This window comes from Watersipora subatra, chromosome 8 (genome assembly GCF_963576615.1).
Source record: "Watersipora subatra chromosome 8, tzWatSuba1.1, whole genome shotgun sequence".
NCBI classification, from domain to species: Eukaryota; Metazoa; Bryozoa; class Gymnolaemata; order Cheilostomatida; family Watersiporidae; genus Watersipora; species Watersipora subatra.
In genome coordinates, this window is record NC_088715.1 from 47,240,017 (window position 1) to 47,258,176 (window position 18,160).

At 33.8% G+C, this 18,160-nt stretch overlaps 1 protein-coding gene and 1 long non-coding RNA gene across 2 annotated transcripts in view; one reads left to right on the forward strand and one right to left on the reverse strand.

The window, feature by feature from the left end:
- Window positions 1-438: 438 nt before the first annotated feature.
- On the forward strand, window positions 439-3,630 carry LOC137402639 (uncharacterized). Its single transcript, XM_068089143.1, has 3 exons — window positions 439-539; window positions 741-893; window positions 2,880-3,630. Exons 1-3 carry the CDS (start codon window positions 439-441, stop codon window positions 3,628-3,630), a joined length of 1,005 nt encoding a protein of 334 aa, XP_067945244.1.
- A 14,128-nt stretch (window positions 3,631-17,758) lies between these two features.
- LOC137401973 (uncharacterized) overlaps window positions 17,759-18,160 on the reverse strand; it is a 48,960-nt gene continuing 48,558 nt past the window's right edge. Inside the window, exon 5 of the long non-coding RNA XR_010979409.1 lies at window positions 17,759-17,874. This is a non-coding gene — a long non-coding RNA (uncharacterized lncRNA). The remainder of the gene's footprint in view (window positions 17,875-18,160) is intronic.

An 18,160-nucleotide genomic window follows, 5' to 3' on the forward strand; every position in this document is an offset into this window, starting at 1 on the left:
GAACTTGAAGAGATAGAAGTTTTTAAAAAGTTTTCACTGTAATAATAGCCATCTCTGTCTATTCGTTTGCTCGAAGCCATGCAAAGAGCGATAGGAAAAACAATTGAACACCACCGGTCTTCAATCCGGATATCGAGATTCTCATTTAAGCGTCCTACCTCGACTACCTTTTGACATTTAAGAATAACTGTGAGCATAGTTATTACACATGACGATCTCTCATGGCGAGTAAGACTGTCAGAGTAGTAGTGTAGGAATAACGGATGACAGACTTAGGTCTCTGTCGATTGTCGGTTTTTCTTAAATGATTCGATAAAATATGTAGTTGGAAATCCTCTTATGAAACAATCAAGTCAAGATCTTTTCTATACGAGAAAACAAGCTGCCATGTGAGATATTGAAAGACAAGACACTACTGGTGGTGCTTTGTTCTAAATAATGATGAGGAATGAGATAGACTTGACGATGAGGAATGAGATAGACTTGACGATGAGAAATGAGATAGACTTGACGATGAGGAATGAGATAGACTTGACGATGTAAAATGTTAAAAAGGTTATTGCAGAAGCAATGGATGATGTCAGAGACAAACATCTCTGCTATAATCAGGTCATTAAAACCTTGAACACAGAAGAAGAGATCAAGTTGAAGAAAGATAAGAAAGAGATCTAGAAGATGTGGTTTAATGGAAAGTTTCGGCTCTCCATTGGTTAGATGTTCTGAAGCTCTCAAATGTTTAGAGCACTCGTGAGTGTCGCTAAAGAAGTGCTTCCCAAATACTGGAGCACCGTATCACCCCCTCTTTCCCCCCTTCTTCTCCCACCCCCTTTATCCCTCCCTCTCCTCTTTCTCTCCCTTCTGCCATTCGCTATAAAGTACGAGGTTTCATCAAGGTGAGAGCATTTGACCTCAAGGAACATGTCTTTTTGTTTCTGTATTATATTTTGTGTACTGTTTTAGAATGAATCGCTATTGCACCTTTACTACATTGATGGGTAGTGGCACTTTCATTATTACAAATTATTATTATTATTATTATGTGCAAGGAAAGTTCACTCTGTTCAAACTTCTAGCCAAAAAATAATTTTGTTTGGTTCTCTCTACAGCGATTGATCTACTATCTAATTTTCAAAATTTTTTGTAGAAGGATAGAGAGGTGCTTGGCGAAGTTCATAATCCCAGCAGCGTGAGGGAGCCGTCATCATGCACAGTTTACGTTGGCAACGAGCAGAGATGAAGATATTGAAAAACCTCGAAGAAATTATGCTTGTCATCAGTTTCTTAAAGAGCAAATTATAAACAGCTCACGCACGCTAGTTGTAAATTAACTAGATAATGGTCATGTGCATATTGTGATGTCTATAATAAAATATATAAAGCCCTACATGGCGTGTGCAATAAGACCTAGCAATGCTATTTAGTTTTGGCGTTAGCTAAATTTTTCTAGCAAAATGTTTTCTTTTCAAAGGAACTTGTTGACAAATTAGTTTTGAATATAAACCTTTCAACTATTAATTAGTGCCCTAGTAAGTGACATATCATCTCACATTTCAGTGTTACCGTTGTTTCCCTGAAATTTGCTTTTTTTGTACGATAACTTTTGAATTGTTATGTATTATTTTGAAGCGTTGTTGTTGAATGGACACGTTTTTTCCAAGTCAAATGTTTGGTGCATAAAAACTGTCAATATGGCAATATTACTTATGCTTATGTTTACTTTGTACATTTGAAAAATCAAAACATTTAAATTATTTCAAAATATCAAATAAAGCTATATTAATTATAAAATATTGTGGTTACAATTACTTTGAGCTCTAATTTGACACAAAAAAACAAACATTCTCATGTCGCAGCTGGTTTACAAAATTGACAATTGCGAATCTACTGCATGAAATTCTTTTTATAAATTTGGATAGATAAAAATATCTCCGAAACTCCAGCATCAAACAATTATTTTGTTTGTGATTGGGATGTACCCATTTTGCGAATAGTGTGCCAATTTTCAACCCACCATGTCATTTTTGAGCAAAAATAGTTTTTTTGTTGAATCAAACCTTAATTCATGGTAGCTGTACATCTAAATTTCAATTATTTCAGTTTTGATAACTTTTAGCTGCCCGTTTGTCATTTTATTTTACTTATAATGTACTTGTTGCGACAGGGACATTCCTTAACTAGTGCAAACACTTCTCAGTTGACAATATGTCAGTCATTCATTATGTTAGTAAAATAGTCTGAGAGATTTTGCAAGTTGAAATTTTATCAGCAACATATTTTCGTATCTGAACATGGCGATACTTTTCATATTGTATAATGAGTAAACCTTAATTATTTATTGTAGTATTTAAATCTGGATCAACAGAAAATGAGTTTCTACTCTCATTTTCTCTAAAGGCCAACCGACAGCCTAAAACAAAATTTCCCTTCATTGTTCACACAAAATTTCACATATCATTTCTATCAAAAGTTTGGAATCAATCTACAAGGTCACGCTGCGCAATTATATAAGAAACAAGCTTTATGAGCAAGCAGATATAATTGAACGTTAGCTGCTCAAAATAATCATACCCATGTATAATTTGGTTGTACGAATGAAGGCATTGAAATCATCTCAATAAAACATTCCACTCGATTGAACTAGTACAATACAGCTGAATTCTTGGGGATGGGCTATTAAATATACTTGTAAACAGACTCACATGTGTACAGGTCTGAGAACTGGCTGAGGTGTTCATAAGGGGAGGGTGTCTATTGGCAGTGCACAGTTTACTTTTCTGTGATGATTTTATGAGTCCAAAACTTAACAGATACAACTGCTTGACTCTTTCAATGATATTGTTAACTACTGTTGCTACTTCAACTGTTACTGTCACCGCTAGTGTCACTCCTACTGTCGCTCCTACTGTCGCTCCTACTGTCACTGCTACTGTCACTGTTGCTGTCACTGTCACTGCTACAATCATTGCTACTCTCACCGCTACTGTCACTGCTACTATCAGTGCTACTGTCACTGCTACTATCACTGCTACTGTTACTGTCACTGCTACTGTAACTGCTACTGTCACTGTTACTGCCACTGTCACTGCTCTTATCACTACTACTGTCACCACTACTGTCACTGCTACTGTCACTGCTAATATCACTGCTACTATCACTTCTACTATCACTGCTACTACCACTGCTACTGCCACTGTTACTATCACTGCTACTATCACTGCTATTGTCACTGTTACTGTCACTCCTACTGCTACTGCTACTGTCACTGCTATTATCACTACTACTGTCACCACTACTGTTACTGCTACTGTCACTGTTACTATCACTGCTACTGGCACTGCTACTGTCACGCCAACTGTCACTGCTACTGGCACTGCTACTGTCACTGCTAATATCACTGCTACTACCACTGCTACTATCACTGCTACTATAACTGTTACTGGCACCTCTACTGTCACTCCTACTGTCACTGCTACTGCCACTGTCACTGCTATTATCACTACTACTGTCACCACTACTGTCACTGCTACTGTAATGGTCACTGCTACTGTCGCTATCGCTGCTACTGTCACTCTCACTGCTACTGTCACTGCTTGTGCCATTATTACTGTCGCAGTCACTGAATCATGTTAGTCACGGTAGTTTATTGGAGCCTGTTCTTTCTTATTGAACTGAACCAAAAGTTCACTGTGAGACTGCCGACTGAATTATCATATTGCATGGACCTCAGGCTAGAGACAAATTGTTAATGATTCCTCGCGCTTTGTCACTTAAATGCGATTATTGTTGCATGAAGGATGCATCTCATTGCAAAATGGGCTCAACAAAAACCTTTGAGTCGTTTTTGCATGAATGGTCAATACACTGTAAAAACAATTTGGAAAAATGCTATCCACCATTTATGCGCATCTCTGTGATTACCTTCGAGTTAGCGAATATTCTTTCAGTAGGAAGCGCAACAAATGGTTTTTCTGGTGACATGTTTGCAACATACATGTATGTTGCCAGTCAGTTATTCATTATGTTGATAAAATAGTTTGTCTGAGAGTTTTTGCAAGGTGAAATTTTATTAGTAACATATTTATGCATTTAAACAGCAGTATTTTTCATATTGTACGGTGATCAATTATAATTATTTATTGTAGTATTTGAATCTGGAATAACATAAAGAGTTTCTACTCTTATTTCCTCTGAAGAATAAAGCAAAATGTTTAAAAATTATAGTCACTCAAAACTAAAATGTTGTTAATAGATAATTAAAAGTAAACCTCTACGTCTAGTTGATGTGAGAACCAGCTAAAACAACTAAACGCTATTAATCCTATCGCTGTTTAAAAGATGACTAGTAATTCTGAAACTTGTCATATCTCTTTTTGGTTTGGAGTAAAAGCTGGAAAGTGAAGAAATGTATTGGAACCAAATACATAAGGTTACCCATGATTTTATGACTAATAGACACCATTTTACCTAATGTGTATCTATGAAGTTCTCTACGTACCTGTACTTGGCAGTCTTTCCCTTCTTTTGCCATCATTAACTATTAAATGTACATATATATGTAGAGAAGATAGCGATAGCGGTCACATGATTTGTGCACGCTCATCTGGTCACCAATCACAATTAGCTAGGCGTGATTTCACTTTGAGCTCATTACATCTACATGTAGCTCCTTTCTCTATAACCATCTTATGTTATACAGATGGTTACTACAATATCCCAAATAATCCCTGATAACCTCAACTGTTAAGTTGGTCAAATAGCATATGTAGGGGCTAAATAGATTAAAAACTAAATGTAGATACTAAATAGGACAAACAATTATAAATGTAGATACTAAATAGGCTAAACAATAATAAATGTAGATACTAAATAGGCTAAACAATAACTGTAGATACTAAATAGGTCAAACAATAAATGTAGGTACTAACTAGGTTAAACAGTAAGTGTTCATACAAAATAGGGTTACCAACAACTGTAGATACTAAACATGTCACATAGTACATGTAGATACTAAATAGGCCAAACAATAAATGTAGGTACTAACTAGGTTAAACCATAACTGTAAATACTAAATAGGTCAAATAATGAGAGTGACTGTGAGAGACCATGAGAGACTGTGAGAAGTTGAGAACGACTGTGGAAGACAGTGGGAGACTGTAAAAAACGAGAGGTTGTAAGATACTGCTGGAGATTGCTTAAGGCTTTGAACAACTAAGATATTGTGATCATTTTGAATTTCAAATCTTTTGAATTTCACAATTTGCAAAAACTCATAAAGGACTGCCAAGAACAGAGATACAACTAAGAAATGCATGATGTTTTAATTAAAGGAGAGAGGCCACTAGTAAATCTAGAAGACTTTGCAGTTGTATTAACCGCCACATTCTCAAAACCTTTCTATCTGCTCCCTGACATACAAACGTGGGGCTGTCTGTCATATGGTTTCACATGAGTATCTCCTCGCTTTCTCTCACTGCTAGCTTGTTCACTGCTCAAATTAATGGGAAGCGTTCTTCCCTTCTATTTAGTTCTGATTTGTTTGTGTCTCAATCTTGGCGTTCTTAATTTGTTATTGATGTTAAAATTCTATTAAACTTGTTCACATTTAATTTCTGTGCTTCTTTTTTACTTTTTGCATCAATATCATAAAACCTTTTACATCTGTAACATATACAGCATTTATTTGAACTGTTCTGAAATAGTGAACAGTGTTGCCACATGTTATGAAACATTAATAGTGCTGTCAGAGATTATAGTTTCCTCAGAAAGCATCTTCTGAAAGCAAACTCCTTGTCTTCTTTTTAAGCATCGAATAACCTTAGTGTTTCCGATATGAGAGCTTGTAATAATAGCCCTTGCTGCCTCTTCATCTGAGGCAATATTGTTTCTCAGTAGTGTTGTAAGGAAGCTATGCTGGTGATTCAATACAATTTTTGGAATTTCACGCGTGGCTAGCATTGAATAAAACATTTATACTGGGCTTTGAGCAAAGTTGCTTAAGAAATTTTTTACCTATGGCAATTATGTCATAAAATGCCTTTAAATACACGCATTCAAAAAATCTAATTTCAGTACACATCCAAGTACATAGTCAAAATGTAAAATCTGACGCTTTGAGCTAGTCCTCATCTATTTCTAATACACTTTAGGATTATATTTAAATTAAACCTTATGTTTCAGAGAAAATGATGTAGCAAAAGTAGCGGCTATATTTTATAGCAAACCAATTTTCCAGAAGCTGACAGCATAGTTTAAAGTGTATAGAAGATCATACTATACCGAAGGGAAAACCTGAAGGGGAGAGTGTAAGAGAGGGAGAGTGTTAGAAAAGAGGAGAGGGGGAAAGGAGGAGAGGGGAAGAGAGGAGGAGAGGAGGAGAGGGAGAAAGGGGAAAGGGGGGGAGAAGGAAAGAGAGGGAAAGGGAGGAAAAGGGAAAGGGGGAGGGGAAGAGATGGAGAGAGAGGAAGAGGGGGAGGGTGAGGGGAGAATGAGGGGGAGAGAGAGGGGAAGGAGAAGAAGGAGACGATAGAGGGAGAGGGGGATAGAGAGAGAAAGAGAGGGGGAGGAAGAGGGAAAGGGAGAGGAAAAGGGGAGGAGGAGAGGGAGAGAGAGGGGGAGAGGGAGGGAGAGGGAGGGAGGGAAAGGGAGGGAGAGGGAGAGAGGGAGAGAGAGGGAGGGAGAGGGAGAGAGGAAGAGGGAAAGGGGAGGAGGAGAGGAAGAGGGAGAGAGAGGGGGAGAGGGAGAGAGGAGGAGAGGGAGAGGAAGAGCAAAAAGAAGAGGGAGAGTGAGTGAGATGGCCAAAAATAAAAGAGAAATAATAAAAAAAAGATTACAAGAAATGGCAAAAAAGAACTGCGACTCTGAGAAAGACTGAGGGAGACTGTGGGAGACCGAGGGGGACTACTAGAGACTTGAAAGAGACTAAGAGATTGTGAGAAGCTGTGAATGGCTGCCCAAAGTATTTGACAGCTAGCTTTATATATTTGACACCGGCTATTTAAGATTAATATCTCTTTGTTTCTGTCATTGAAAAAGAAGTGACCAAAATATGTTATTACTCATTAGAATTTTTTTAGCTGATATCTGATGGCAGCTAATATAACAGGCCTTTGTCAACTGTCATAATGAACTGTATCGTTCCTGTTTCAACCTCTGTGTAATGTAACCGTACATTTAATCTGGTTTCCTATCTCAACTTTTTTGCATATAACAGTATCTATTTCATCTCTGTTAGTCATTTTTCCTAAAAGTCTTTATAAAAACTTAAATTTCAATTTTACAAACCTTGAAAACAGTATCAGTCCTAGCACACCATTTTCACTTTAAATAAATTATATACTTTAATTGAATTACTGCAAACCGCGAACAGAAAATACCGCATGCTAAAAGAACTGTTGTCAGTTTGTTCGATAGATTTTATGAATTTGAATTTAAATTAATTTCTGAACTACTAATTTTCAGAAGTTCAACTCTTAGAACCGCTAATCCTCCTCTGCTCTTGGTGAATAGTTAAGATAATGTGGGTGAGGTGTTTTACTGATAATACCACGTTTTTAATTTTTTCAAATTGTAGCTAAATTACTTTTATTTTGAATGTTTTATTTATTCTTTTTTGTAGTGAACTGTGTTTGAAAGCTAGTTAAACAGCCAAAATGGAGTGGTAGCTATATATAGACAGTCTTGTGGAGCAAGAAACTATATCTACAGTATGTCGTAAAAGAAATGGTAGCTATAATACAAACTGTGGAAGACTTCTAAAAAAGTTACAGCTTGGTCTTCTCATGAGCTTACTTAAGTAAAACATTCCAAAGTTTTTTAATTAATCCTTGCAAATATTTTCAGTTCTCCCAAAAACATGTCGCAACACTTTCAGCTTACTGATGCATTTTTAATATTTCTCTAGAACCGCTAAAAGAAGAAGCCGTCTCACATTCTTGCACCCTAGCATACAATTGTCAACTATTGATCGCTTGTTTTGGGTTTGAATTTACTAGATAATCATTCCACTTCCTATAGTACAAAATAATGTTACTTTTAAACTAAATTTAATTATATTGCAACTATTCAACTGCAGTGTTCGCTTTAAACACACTTACATGTACGTCAACTTGTAACAACGTACTTGTGTACATGACTTAGAGAGACTCAATATAGTCTAACTTACTACAGCAATTATTTTTTACAATATACTTCTTGTCATCACTGTATGTAGTTAAACATTACATCATTCAATATTACAACTAGTGAACCACAAACTTAACTTGTCATTTGAGTTAAATTACGTAGAAAAATGAGTTATTAGAAAACATGCAACTCTACTTGCAAACTGTCACAAGTGCAAAGAATGAAAATTGAATTAATTTTTAGAATTGTTATGAGAATTGTTAAGTTTTTTAGTAAAATAAAATTAAAATATTGTTTCCTATTAATAGTTGTTGCATCAGGGGTCTGACACCTCTAATTTCCGACGCAATAAACTTCTTTCATCAATTGTATGAGGCACAGTAAACAAATTTAATGACTCACTAACAGGTCATACCTAAATTGCTAGTCAACCACGTCACCAGCTTTGTAGTTGCAGTTGTAGAAAATAGTTGCAATCTATTTAAATTGCATATGATTCATTTAAGTTTCTCGATTTGAAAGACAATAGCGCCTAATCTCTTACGTTTTCCTACTCGAGCGGAAGATTTGGAGAATGCGTATGTATTGAGCTGATTGTATCGATTATGTCATACAGTTTCTATGTCGCATTGTCAATGTCATACATTCAGAGTACTTGACTACAAGCGTACTGATTTTGTATATGTGATACCAGAGCGTAGCAAATACCTCTTACGTAAGGAAAGATTGCGTCGTTTCTAAATTGGTCTCTAGTTGATGAGCTATTATGGGTAATATTTCATATGAGGTTTTATATTAATTTTCATATATTTCAAAACATGGTTAGGAAATAAGAGGAAAAAAACATAATGGAGTAGAACTTTTTATTAATAAATATGCAAACCAAAAGTTTTTTTTAAAGTTTTTCCCATCTTCTTTCTTTACCTGCTAAATGTTTATCTTACTTCGATTAAAGATTTCAATATTTTGTATGGTTTGTTTTTTCGTTTTTTACATGACAGTTACAGGTTTTCACATCATTTCAACTTACATGATATGAACAAATTGCATACGACCACTATCAATTATTTGGAAAATATCATCGTCAACTGCTTTAATAATCTTTCTCCTAATACCCGTTCGGGTAACAGAGAAAAGTATTTTAAACGCAATTTGTCAAATCATTTATTTGATTTGATTGACTAACTGTTGCCTTAATTGTAATTTTGGTCTAATTTGGGACAAGTTTTTTGTTTGGATTGAAGGTTCTGTCAATAAGCTGATGAATAAAGCTAAAGAAGAAACAGTATGAAAGTTTAAAATAGTTTTTGTTTGTGTGGAAAAACATTAAGTTTGTTATTTCCACATGACCTGATTCACTTTTGTACGCAAAATACTTCAACATTGGTCAGCGAAATAAAGATAAGAACGAATCACATTATTTACTTACAATTATATAAAGATTAGATATTTATATAATGCAAGAAAGATTTAGTTTATAATTAAGAACGTCGTAGAATATTTTTGTACTAAAGCCCATATCTTATTTAAAGCTTCCACTCCGAAGTAATTTTAACACAAATTTGGCATTTTTAATTTTATAAAATCATTCTGTAGATCATCAGGAGCATCAGACTAAATGCTTTGCACATGTTGACTTGTGTTAACATGATATATATTAACCTAAGTTACATACATACATGCATTATATATGTTAAGTTATATTAACTTGTGTTAACTTCTGTTAACATGCATTATATCTGTTAACTTATGTCACATATACCCGTGTATTATACATGGTAACTTACGTCATATACATATGTATATTCATTATGTATGTTAGCTTACGTCATATACGTAAGCTATATGTATATACGATATATGTATATCCACTATATATGTTAACTTATGTCTCATACATACATACATATATAGGCTAAATTACAGTATATATGGTAACTTATGTTATATACATACATATATATGAGCTACATTATATATGTTAACTTATGTCATATACATACATATATATAGGCTATGTTTTATATGTTAGCTTATGTCATATACTTATGTATATACATATATACATATATAGGCTATGATTTATATGTTAACTTATGTCATATACTTATGTATATGCGTCATATATGTTAACTTATGTTCTATAGATATATATAGGCTGTATTATGTATGTTAAACAACATCATATACTAGACTATGCATGACTGTTCCGTTAACTCCTATGCTATACACACTACCATATATTCCGTTGCTTTGTATACATCTCGCGAAGCTATTAGTCTCTGAAGATCTCAGATTGAGTAAATCAATTCCTTCAACTGATAACAGTAGACAACCTTTAATTACATGTTATTTGTAGACTTTCTCATTTTATTTGAAGCTAGATGAGTCTTGTAATTATTATCGATTTTTAAATACATATGACGCTAATAATAAAAAAACAGTTGTAATCAATTGACAAAATATAAATGTATTTTTAATATCAACAGTTGATCATATCGAAAAGACTGTTTGTAGTACACATTTCAAAGGAGCACATCAAGGTAGATAATAAAACAAACCTAAAGTAAACAACCTAAGAAAAGTTTTACTTTTCGCTGTAATTCTAAGTTTAATTACATCTCTTGTGCGACGAAGAATGACTGTCTGTTATTTCGAATCAATAGTTTCGTTGGTTACAAACTTTTAACAGAACTTTTACAAGTTTGAGTTTTCTACTACGTTAAAATATACAACAGTATAAGTTACACAATAGTCAAGTTATGCAACAGACATATACAACAGTATAAGTTACACAATAGTCAAGTTATGCAACAGACATATACAACAGTATAAGTTACACAATAGTCAAGTTATGCAACAGACATATACAACAGTATAAGTTACACAATAGTCAAGTTATGCAACAGACATATACAACAGTATAAGTTACACAATAGTCAAGTTATGCAACAGACATATACAACAGTATAAGTTACACAATAGTCAAGTTATGCAACAGACATATACAACAGTATAAGTTACACAATAGTCAAGTTATGTAACAGACATATACAACAGTATAAGTTACACAATAGTCAAGTTATGCAACAGACCGAGTGATCTTATCCAACAATCAGAGTTCTACAATATTTTGAGCTACCCACTGATTGGTATTATTAAAGTGTTTAATATATATATATATATTAAATCAGCCATTAGCAACTCATAATATATATATATATATATATATATTCCAAAGTAGTGTGTTAAAGCTGCCAAATAGTGCTCAATGAGTGATCAGAGCTTAAATATAAAATTTATTCATGTAAAACCTTAGATAAAAAACAACTTCATTACTATTAGTTTCATGTCTGTTACGCAGACAATCATCAGATAAAATTGTTTTGGTCCAACTGAGTTATATATAAGAAAGGTGTAATTACTATAACGACTGATAGCTATGTAATTGCATTTCGTAGTGTGTATTTAGCAGAATGTCGGCATGTGGAAGCTAGCTCATTACGCTTGTTGAGTGAGCTCATTTCTGGCTTTGTGAGGATGATATACTTTTCTGACATGCACAGGTTACAACGCTTGGTGGCTGGGTCGCATGGCCTTGCGTGTTGAATGATTTTCCATTTAATAGTTGTTGCATTGTTGCATATATATATATATATATATATATATATATATATATATATATATATATATATAGATGAGTTGCTGTTAGTTGATTTATGTTTTCAAGCCCTTCTAAATCATATTCACAATGTTTGCTGTGTATAGCTAAATACAGGGCTTCTTACTTACTAAGAACTTTGGGCATCAAATCGTTTCTGCAAAATTTTAAAAACTAGTCCATTCAATAAATATATCTAGCAAAGACAATCATTAGCACCAGAGATTACTAGCCATGTTTGTGGTATAAACATAACAAATGTCATCACTTGTATGAGCTTCATACTATGCAATTAAATAAGCTAATAACATAGATAGAAGCATGCACTGCTTGTGTTGTTAGACTGCAAAGAGATGTTCAAAGATGGAGTACAGAGACAGCAATGAGTTTACATTACAGTTGCTTCAGCATCGCTGCCGACACTTAATGAACCACAGCAGAGTAGGCAAATTCATTTTTTACATTTCAGTAAAATAAGGGTAATAGGTAAGACAATTCGCTCTAAACTCTGAATTTAGGTAGTAGTCTATGTTTATAGTTATATTTTAAAGCAAAGCCAAATAATACATATTAATAGGTGCTTAGGGGTTTTTAGATGTGCTTTAGATAGTCCAATAAACTTATAGACATTTAAACTGTATAGACATGATTATCTAACAGATGTTTAGTATAATTTAGTATCTTTCCCTTTTATACAAAACTAGTAACAAGACATACCTTTGCATATTTTGCAATTTAATTGACAATATTAGAGAGACCACTAGCTAGTACACTACTAGAATAAAGTGTCACCTTAAGTGATGCGTGCTTCTTATTATTTATGGTGAACAATATAGTATGCAGACTAAACTTGCAATAGTTATATAGGATAGTTAACTGAGGGAATGGCGCCAAACCTGAAAGGAGAGCAGCCTTGGCCTAATTGTCTCGAATTGGTGACCTGCAAACAAAAAGTTGGAGTTCAATACCCAGAAAACGCCAAAAATGAAATCGGTGACAAGGTGTCAAAGGTGACAAGAATGAAATCGAACCTAAATTGCTCTCCGCAACTGGGCATGCCTCCACCCAAGATCACAGAACCATCGTTTATGCATTGTTGGCTTTTAATAAACATATACCGCCACTGTTTGTAGTAAGTTAAGCAAATATTATATTTGATCTCTGAGGGATTGCTTAAACAATCCTGAAAGGCATGAATAATGTTTAATTGTATTGGTTCAGTTTCGGAGTGAGGAAGAGGGAAGTGATGCCTTATAAACATGCTCATTAATGTCACAAATTGTAACAATCACAAGGATAAGTCCAACTATAGAAAAAAAACACATTTTAAAGATTAGCCTTCAAGGTCATTACAAACAGCTCCATTTTGAAAGCATACAGAGAAAGTGGAGAGTACAGAGAGAGTTATGACACCGTAAGGATAAGGTCATCATATTGGATCCATTTTGCTCCCTCAGTGACATTACTCTTTTTATACGATGCTCTAGTCATTGGCACACTTAGTAGCCTGTGTCACTCTAGCTTGCGCCTACCACTTCTTCTTTTCACTCCGGGATGTAACAATGGTACTCATAGCTAGTAATAGTTTGATTATATCAGATTTCATGGAAAGGTACAGATCAGTTTAGTGTGGTTCCTTTCTACATTGCTGAGCTGCTCACTGACACCTGATTAGTGACGATATGGATGTACGCTCATTATACAGTTCATTTCATGTGTCTCAGTATGCATCAGTCATTAATTAGTTTGTGATCAGCGTGTCTAAGAAAGCTCTGTGAGCGGATTTCTAACTAGTGTGTAGATAGTAATGCTCTGTCGTCATTCAAACCTTTAATTCCTATCTATTATATTTAGATTCCAACAGCTAATTTTGCTAAAATAGCTACATTGTTATTAGTACAATAGAATGTTTAGCCACCATGGCTAGTGTTTCACTCTAGCACTTGTTGGGTTTTGTGATCACTGAGCATATAGCCATGTGAGGCCCAGTTCATACTGCGCAAACTTGCAGGTTATTCAGTGCTGGGCATGCGTGTGTCTTTCACCTTTAGTGTTTTGTAGCCTCATTACTTGGGTGTTTATCAGCTAGATGATCTCGTGATAGGAATGGTTTTTTTAAATGCACGCGGAGTACTAAGGCACCATCTGTGGCTATCGTTTATGATTATTTCACTCGGCTTGTTTATAGATTATGACGTATCAATGCTGATGGAGTTATCCTTCCATGTAAATATATATAGCTCAAAGAAGATAACTTATATTTTGAGAAAAGTTCAGTATTAAAGTACTAGCAAAAAGTAAATTTTTTTAAATTGCTAAAGCATTTAATTCTAAGTATTGTTGCTTCACTTCACAAACATCTTGCATAATTTAGTTTAATGTCATAGAAATGTAAATTATTTTACATGCTTAGTATTAATTTCACATGTATCCTATTACTGACTAGCCAAGTTATTTATTCTGCATTTGTATTAAACTAGCTAGGCTACCCGGCGTTGCCCAAGTATTAAAGATGGTCTTATAATCCATGAGAGGCAATGAGAGTTGCCTGAGAGTTGCCAATGGATAATTTGAGTAAGCTTACTAATAAGGGCTATGGCTTTTCATGAAGTTACGCCATGACTATGCGTCGTGACTGAAAGCGTAGCGTATTTGCTCCCATATAGCAACGTATATCGCCTAGCAAATCTATCAAGCTTGTCTGGCTTGATTGGTAGTGTGTCGGACTGACAAATGGGAGGTTCCGAGATAACATCTTTTGCTATACGGATTTTTTATTCCAAATTTTAATAGTTATAGCTGGACATATACAACAGGGGAAAAATTTGAGAAATATATACATGCATATAGATTCATATGCAAGTTACTTGTTTTACATGACTTGCATGTTATACATGTTCCACATTAGTTATTTCACAAGTATGGTATTTGTACAGAAATTATTTCACATAAATTTTATGTATGTCTTACATGCATATTAGATATTTACTATTCATGTTAGTTATTCAAAGGTGTGTTGCTTGTCTTTCATGCATAATATAAACATATTATTTATTTTTCATGCATAAAGTTGGCATGTTAGTAATTTATATATATATAACTAAGTGTTTGTTTGCTTGTCTGTCATGTGTCCAGTTTATAGTGATTGGATGAATATACACGCTTGCAGCTTGTTATTTGCAGCTCTTGAACTACTAAAAGCAAACTACTACAAACACGCTTAAACCACTAGAAAAATATACGTGCCCAGATTTCTTCAAAAACACTGCCTGCTGTCTGATGTATTGTAAGAGATCATGATGTTGAATGATGTTAAGCAAAATTATCGTAAAACCTCTATTTGACTCTCACTATAGAAGTGGGGTTAAAAAAAAGAATGCCACCCTTTGATTGAATGCCACCTTCATTTGGCTGCCGCTTTAAAATTCTTTGATCTTTATGAATTGGCAATAGCAAGTAATCAGTAAAAGTGTCCACAAAATCGTACTAATAGGTAATGAATGACTCGGTTACATCAAAAACAATTAATTTTTTCATTGTTTCGTTTCATATCGAAGTCCGTTTTCCAACTTCAAATCTTTTTGCTTTTGTTTATTAGAGCTTTGAGATCAATGCTATAAAAATAATTAATAACTGATAATAATAATTATCAGGTTAACAGTAGTCTTTATTCAATGCGGTCTTGATATTGAGATATACGTAAAATATGTTTTACGATGGTATACACATGACCAATTTTAGGCTAAAAGTTGTGCTTAGCACTTCGCCGGCTCAAATTGTATCATTGTTTATGTGAAACTCGCCACGCAAAAGTTCTGCTCTGCTAAAAAACATTTCAGACGTTAATAACGACTAGTTCAGTAGCACAAAATAAAGTTAAGGTCAGAAGACGTTGTGAAAGGTATTGAAAAGCCAGAAAATGTTTGTTCCAACAATAAGAACGCAGAACAATAAGAACAATAATAACGATAAGAACGCAGCTTGCCAAGCAAATGATGCAAGTATTTTGGTTTCAAACTTGATGATTTTTGTTTCTGTATGTATTATAAGTATGATTGATTTATGTCACTTGTTCTTAAATATGATTTTGCAGCATTTAATAGACTAACATTATATAACTTATAAATTATCAGATTTATAGCATACTATTTGATAGCACCCTTGCGTTCATCATGACTCGGCTTGCAATGGATTGACACACACAACTCTTTTTCTATTGCACATAAAAAACCAGTTTTGGCTGCAAACTGTAGCAAACATATTAATGAGTGCAATGAGCTTCTATGCAACATTGTTAAGTACAGTTATAAAACAAAAATTTGCTTTGAAATTCAAAATGATTTTTAAAAAATTGAGGTTCTAACAAATTGCAAAGCAGGGCACAGGCTATAATACCATTGCAGGATAATTGCAAGCATTAGATATCAACAGGTATAGATATTTCTCGGCTTTCCAATGCATATTTATTTAGAGATCTTTGAGAACTTTAAGATAAGTTAGCATTTTTATTTTATTTTAAAGGGTTAATGTCGCTCCCCTGAAAGAGAGTGCAAAATATTGGTGACATCCGCTTCACCCGTGAATGGTTAAATTTAGTTTCCCAACATTTTGACAAGCTATTTGAAAAATTCAATGCCAGCCTCTATTTGAGTGCCACCTCCATTTGACCGCCACTACAGAGAAGGGGTTAAAAAATAGAGTGCCATGTCGCTCAAATAGAGGTTTTATGGTATTTCAAGCCAAGGCAAGGGAGATGGATGGTTAGTGGTAGTGCCCTTGGCTTAACACCCATGAATCCAACTATACTGGTTCAATCCCTGGGAGGTAAGGCCATCATTTCTCTTTAACCCCCAAATTTATTGTTTCGATGGACACGGCTGTTATTATAATAAAGATTTAGACTAGCTTATGTTACTCAAATTCGTAAATTCATACAAACTAATAAGTCACTCAAATACTTTTATTACCTCGACAGCGTCAGGCAGCGTCAGGCAGCATCAGGCGTTCAGCTGGTTTTGTACATTAGTTTTATAAGCAAGCTAATTAGTATTTTCCACATGTGTTTTGTGTTTAATGCGCATGCTATTTATTTTTTAGAGGTTGTAAACATGTTAATTATAGTCCATAACTTTAGTTTGTTTTATAAACTTTATTTTATTTAATAGATATGTTAGTTATTTCATAGGCATGTTAGTTATTTCATAGGCAATCAGTTATTTCATAGTCATTTTAGCTATGACTAAGGCATGTAAGTTGTTTCATACATAATGTTAATTATTCCATATAAAGCTATTTATTTTATAGGTATGTTAGTCGTTTCAAAGGCGCGTTAGTTATGTCAAAAGCATGTTAGCTATTACACTGACATCTTAATTATTTAATAGCCATATTAGTTATTTGACAGGCGTGTTAGTTTTCATAGGCATGTTAGTTGTTGCTAATACATGTTATTTTTAGAAACATGCTTTGTGAATAATCTGATCATAGTGTGTGTGTGTGTGTGTGTGTGTTATTGCAACAATTGTTAAAATAATTTTGTAAATAAAAACCATAAATCAGGAATAAGACAGTACAAGAATATCAATTCAAACTATTTATTTGAACTGATTTTTATATATGACATGAATATTAGGCCAGCATCATAACATAAATAAACAACAACAAGCTGCTAAACAAATAAACAAAGTTTAAAAGTTATTATGTAATCTATGTGCAACAGTTCAAAAATGTACTAAAACCATTTTGTTTCAAATGCAAAGAGAAAGCTGTAATTATGTACCAACCACAATATTAATACATGAAAATTGTTTTTCTCAAAAAAAATTTTAACTTTAATAGACTAGCCAACCAGTGGGACTAGCCAATCATATTGTAATATACATGTATAATCATCGCATATTATATATATTATATAATATATTATATTATATATATTATATAATATAATATATTATATAATACACATAAAGTTTTATACTTGCAAGTCTTACCTATTATCATGACAAGAAGAATTACTTGTTACCCAAATCTCTTGTCAAGAGTTCATCATTATAAATATTGCTGGCGGTACAGTGAATAGAGAAGATTTTGGCCTGTAAAAATGAAATTAGCAATCAGCAGCAATAAGCGCAATAAGTATTTATAATGGTTTTGTATGTAATTTAAAATGTTAGCTTAAAATAGATCAGGCAGAGCATGAATTTGCACTTGCTCTAGCGAAAATAGCGTAATAAAACCAATAGCCTTTTTTGTAAAGCTAAATACTTTTGTGTAAACATTTACTGTCCAACCTCTTTGAATGTTTCTATTTCACAAAAATAGAAAAGGTTGAATTTTTGAAAAAAAATTGAAAAAAAAATTGAAATTTTTAAAAACAAG

Excerpts from the sequence above, each read along its gene's own strand:
- LOC137402639 (XM_068089143.1), top strand. The coding sequence starts at position 439 with ATGATGAGGAATGAGATAGACTTGACGATGAGGAATGAGATAGACTTG. Across the intron at positions 540-740 it reads AATGAGATAGACTTGACGAT|AGCACTCGTGAGTGTCGCTA; the intron begins GTAAAATGTTAA and ends TCAAATGTTTAG. Across the intron at positions 894-2,879 it reads AAGTACGAGGTTTCATCAAG|TGTCACTCCTACTGTCGCTC; the intron begins GTGAGAGCATTT and ends TGTCACCGCTAG.